Genomic DNA, 5,239 nt, shown 5'->3' with positions numbered 1-5,239 from the left:
AAATACAATCTGGTCACGTCAACTGCAGCTGTAATTATAAGAACACTTACTATGTTCCTTATGATGAAATGCACACAGGCTTAAAACATTAAATTATCTTTGGTTTGGTTGAGCGGTGAGCGGGAAAGAAATTTAAAGGGATTATTTTTTTTTTTATCATTGTAGTATTCAATTGTAAATAAATGTTTTTTTCTGTGACTCATGACCTGCCTGTGCATTCATATGAACACTGCTGGAAATGGTCAGGTGCTTTTTAAAGTGTAATCTATTACACACTACATGGTTGAGAAATTATTATTTGCAAAGTAGTTAGATACCTTTTGAAATTGTTGGTTATTTTTCTTGTATAATCACCTTTGTTGAGATCAGAGTAAACAATCATGACACCAGATGACATCATTACACCAACTCTGCACTGAGGAGGCCTGTTTATTTGTGTGTCTTGATTTGATATTTTCTCTTGGAAAAGATATCTTGATATTAATAAAACGTATTACATTCGGTACTAAAGAGTGACATTCATCTGTAACATATGTTACCTTTCAGAAAGCCAGTGTGGTGTTTGGTTGTGTTTACGGTGTACGTAAGGTGCCGTAGACTGAGGTACGTAATATGCAGTTTGGGCTCTCTGACTTTCCGTAGAGAGGTGGAGTAGTCACGTGACTGCGATTGCGGAGTTCTTGGAACAAACACAACAAATGACAGCTGACCAGCAGACGGGGCTACCTCCGCATGTCATGCGATTCGAGGTGTTAACATCTTATTTTGATGATGTGAGTAACAATACGGAAAACTTAGAGCCGTTGGTAAATAAACTACTTAGGAGAAAGACAGCGTAACGAGCTGAAAGCTACGCGTTAGCTTAGTTTAGCCTTGGCACATCGTCTTCAGTTGTTTACGTTAGCGAAGTCGACTTTAATCAGCAGGGACTGGTTTCTTTACAAACATGTGTTCCCGAGATGTTATGTCTACGCTAAAATACATGCTAGCTGTTGCCTTGCTATACTCCGAGAGCGAATTTTCTCCATGCAGCGCTTTGTTTACAACCCGTGACAAGTGTTTATCTTGGCAACACAGGCAGCCACTAGCTGCTTATCACAAGATAGACCTCGCTAGCTAATCCAGCTAATGGTTGCTGTTTGTGTGGATCTAGTTTACATATGAGGACTGTTTGATGTCAGTTCATCAGCATTGTTTCGATCAGGGTACATCGAAGTCAGCTGTATGTCAAGGGGATCTAAGCAGTGGGGAAAGCTGATGTGAGCAGACATTAAAGATGGAGGCTGCAAGACCAAAGAAGACCAAGGCAAGGACCAGCGGAAAATCTCAGGTGATTAAACAAGTCCTTTATACTATATTCTCTTCTTTTGAGGTCACACAGGTGGAAAGACTATTTCAACAAGTATTGCACTTGAGGCAGGAGGTGTCTCTCCAGTCCATCACAAGACAACAATAGCACTCCTTTTCACAACTATGGACTATTTAGAGTGTCCAATCCAACATACTTGTGTCTTTAGAAATTAGGATGAAATTTAAAAAGCTGCATAACATGGAAACCAAACATAAAGGCCCAACATCCAAACATATATAATCATTCATCACAGTGTTTGCTCTTTAGTCACATACACTTTGTCACATCTTGTTATGTTGTTTTCGCTGATTGTTGTTTTATGTTTTTAGCTGGTCAGGAAGCAGAAGCAGGCAGAAGAAGACAAAAGAGCCACAGCTCCCTCAGCTGTCTGTGATGAGGCCTTCACCGACATCCCCCTCAGTCTGCCATATCAGGAGCCAGTGGAGGAGCAGCCCCCTGAGACCACAACACAGCCATCAGATCTTCCCTCTGAGACGCAGCAGACCTCACATACTTTGTCCACGTCAGTGTTAACTGAGACTTTACAGTCACCTCAGACGTCACAGGATACAGTGCATCTGACAGAATCAAAAGACGAAGAAGAGGAGGACGGTGAAGTGGCAGCTCATGGGGCTGAGCTTAGAGTTGCAGCACAGACCACAGAGTTGGAAAAAGATAAACAGTCGTGGAATCAGCCGTGTGTTTTAACTCAGTTTCAGATCCAAAATGTCCCGAGTGCCCCTGCACTGTACCCCTCTCTCCCAACACTGGAGGAGGGCTCCGTGATGCAGCTCTGCGAGGAAGCTGTGAAAAATAGGGAAAAGGGACCTGCAGTGTTGGCACTTCCTGAGCAGGAATCTTCCCCCCCAAGTTTGCAGCCTGTGGAGTTTGTAGCAGAACTTTCTAGAAGCAAACTCTACCCAGAGTTACCCAAGACAGCTCCAGAAATGCAGGTAATCTCATAGACCAAGAGGTAACATTAAATTAGATTATGAGTACAGCCGTGGGGTTTTCAAAAGAATGAATAGGTTTGAATATATTGTGAATCATACATACATTTTAGTTGTTGTCGAACATCTCAGTATTTAAAGGTTGTCAGTGTCTTTCCCCTGAAACAATACGGCAACATCTAAAAGGTAGTACATTATAACTTGACTCAGTGTTTCTAAAAGATTAATAATGTATTTGCTGTTGGCAAAATAATATTCACAAGCTGACTTGTGATAAAATAAGTTCATTTTCTCATGCAATTGCACATTGATTAACCATTTCAGCAAACTTTTCAATCTGTCAGTACATTCAACTGAACTTTCACACAATAAATATCAACATGATAATAGCTAACTGTTTAATGGTTATTGTAATTTAAGTTTAATTTATGTTTTCTGCTTTTAAAGTGACTGTAGCTTATTGTTGTTCTACATATAGACTGTATAGCTGAGTGAGCAATAACTGTCTTTACCTGTGTTGTCATGGATCTAAAAAAGTTTCTCATCCCCCAACATTATATTAGTGTATAAACAATACAATATTAAATATTTGATTTGGTCAATTTTGCCCAGACCTAGATAATAACATAGTTGTTATGTGGCTGAGGTGCATTAACATGTGAGATCACCTCATGATTTTCTTCTGCAGCCGTTCTCGCTGGAGCAGCTGAGTGTTTGGGAGCCCGGTGGAGGTTTGCAAGCTTGGTTAGAGGGTGTCGAAGTGTGTGCAGCCGAGTTCTGTGCTCTAGCCCGGCAGGAGAAACACGAACTGACCGAACTTCTGCAGAATTACTGGCGCTGCCGTAGACAGCTGACCCAATCTCACACACTGCTACATACACAGTCCTCTGACTGCAAGAGCACGCAGAATCGTCTCTGGAGCTTCAAAGATGAACAGCTTACTCTTCAGGTGTGGTTAAAACAAAAAGCAGAAATATAATAAAACTATTAACTAATAGCCTTCTGCTGTCATGACACTGTCAATGTAATCCCTTCCCTGCAGGGTGTGTGTGCAGATCAGTCTAAGGTGTGTGGGTACCACCGCTTCCAGCAGGCGGAGTTCAGTCAGAGTGTGCTGGCTGAGCTCAGGAGACTGTTTGAGGCTCGCAGTGAACTGCTCCATCAGAAGGTGGCGCTGCATGCGTACACTGCTCTGCTGTCACGCCTCCAGGTGGAATCATACTTGTATCGTCTACAGAAAGGTGAGAAACGTATAAATCCTACATGCCCTGGAGTGGCCGTAACAAGCCTGTTACAAACACGCCTCTCATGCATAATGCTACTGTTAAGTACATACCTTACATCAGCTTTGTGTGTATTTTTGTTTTCAGATTGTTCTGGCAGCCAAACACAGCCTTGTTCTCTCCAACCCTTGAAAGAGGCCATCAGTGTCCTGTTTAGCTTTACTCGCAGAGTCCTGGATGACACACAGTTCCAGACAGACATCCATCTCTGGCTGGAGAGATTGGTACACACACATACACACACACACACACACACACACACACACATACACTGTACCACTTTTCTTACTCCTTGTTCCATTGGTCGAGGTGCTGTGTTGTTGTGTTTACTTACATGGTTCTGGTCAATTTTCCAGGTGGCAGTCCTGCTGCCTGTTGGAGGCTCAGGAGAGCACCTGTACCTGCTGTGTCATCTTCTATGCTGTCCTGCCGGGGTCGGAAATTGGGCTGCACCCTTCCTTCAGGTAAGTCAGAGACATCATTTAGTGTTGTCATGGCTAATGGTTGTACATAGTGACTGGAGTTGTCTTGCCAATTTCTGCCTCAGATCCAAGTTTGGGGGAACACTTGTGGAGTGCTGCACTTTATGCAAGCTCTGGCCGTCCTAATGTCGCCTGCAAGGTAAATATCAGCGATCCTGTTAGCTACTGATCACTGACTGTGAACTCTACACTCCGGCTTTAAGTCTTTGGTTTTCCGTGAGTGTCCGGGTCATCCTGTCAGGGTCTAACAACCTGACATATTTAACCAGTGGCTTCTGTGTTTTGACTCAGACACCGTGCAGAGTTTCTGGGACATCTGAAGCCATGTGAGAGCCAGAGCTCTGCAGCTTCTGGACCGGAGTCTGGGAACTGGACACTAGTTGATGAAGCGGGAGAGGAGGTATGTTTAAACCGGCCATGGCTGAATGCATTTTGAGTAAACAAACAAAACTCTTTCTGAAAACAAAGAATTATCTAAAAAAAAAAAACGAAGTTCATGTGCTGGATGATTTCAGTTGTGGGTATATATGGGATAGGACAAATCTCTTAATCAACAGAAAGTAAAAGAAACTTGATTTATAATAAAGTTGGTTTTATTTTTCTGTTTTGTTTTCCTTCACTGATTGTGATGCAGATATGTTAAAAAAAGTAGCCAGTCTACATGTCTCTAAAGAAAATGTGATAAGAATGTATAAATCAGAATGTTCTGGTCTTTGTTCTGATGTGCTGAGTCATAATCAAAGCTGTTGCGAAATAGGCGCCAAATGAACACCTTTGACTTTTAAATATCCGTCTGCTGCCAATACAAATGTGTTGCTTAGAAACCACTTTGTTTTGGGAACTTTCGAGACACATTATTTAGCAAAACAGTAACATTTCAAGATACTGTAATTCACTTATTATGTAATACTTTTTACTCTTTCACATTGTTTTCTTTTTTAATGAAATGGCTTGTTATTAACAGATGAAAAAGTTTGTTGAATGGCTGAAGAACGCAGAGGAAGAGTCTGAGTCTGAGGAAGAGGAGGCAGACTGAGGACCTCTACCTATGACTACCATCTTGATTTCTACTTTTACATTAACATAGCACCAGATGCAGGAGAAGGACTCGTTGCAGGAGTCTGTCTATATATATATATATATATATATATATATATATATATATATATATAT

The 5,239-nt window shown here is 41.6% G+C and overlaps 1 protein-coding gene across 1 annotated transcript in view; it reads left to right on the top strand.

Annotated features, from left to right (window-relative positions):
• The first annotated feature begins 648 nt into the window (after nucleotides 1–648).
• Nucleotides 649–5,239, top strand: part of epg5 (ectopic P-granules autophagy protein 5 homolog (C. elegans)) — a 20,391-nt gene continuing 15,800 nt past the window's right edge. The window contains exons 1-9 of the mRNA XM_031856381.1: nucleotides 649–773; nucleotides 1,205–1,330; nucleotides 1,681–2,304; nucleotides 2,990–3,250; nucleotides 3,344–3,542; nucleotides 3,672–3,808; nucleotides 3,941–4,048; nucleotides 4,132–4,205; nucleotides 4,358–4,466. Coding sequence (XP_031712241.1) covers nucleotides 1,277–1,330; nucleotides 1,681–2,304; nucleotides 2,990–3,250; nucleotides 3,344–3,542; nucleotides 3,672–3,808; nucleotides 3,941–4,048; nucleotides 4,132–4,205; nucleotides 4,358–4,466 — 1,566 coding nt within the window. The 5' untranslated portion in view covers nucleotides 649–773; nucleotides 1,205–1,276. The remainder of the gene's footprint in view (nucleotides 774–1,204; nucleotides 1,331–1,680; nucleotides 2,305–2,989; nucleotides 3,251–3,343; nucleotides 3,543–3,671; nucleotides 3,809–3,940; nucleotides 4,049–4,131; nucleotides 4,206–4,357; nucleotides 4,467–5,239) is intronic.

Source organism: Anarrhichthys ocellatus, unplaced genomic scaffold, assembly GCF_004355925.1.
Source record: "Anarrhichthys ocellatus isolate YVR2014 unplaced genomic scaffold, GSC_Weel_1.0 scaffold17, whole genome shotgun sequence".
NCBI classification, from domain to species: domain Eukaryota; kingdom Metazoa; phylum Chordata; class Actinopteri; order Perciformes; family Anarhichadidae; genus Anarrhichthys; species Anarrhichthys ocellatus.
The sequence above is the reverse complement of the archived record's forward strand: the minus strand, read 5'-3'. Positions and strand labels throughout refer to the sequence as shown.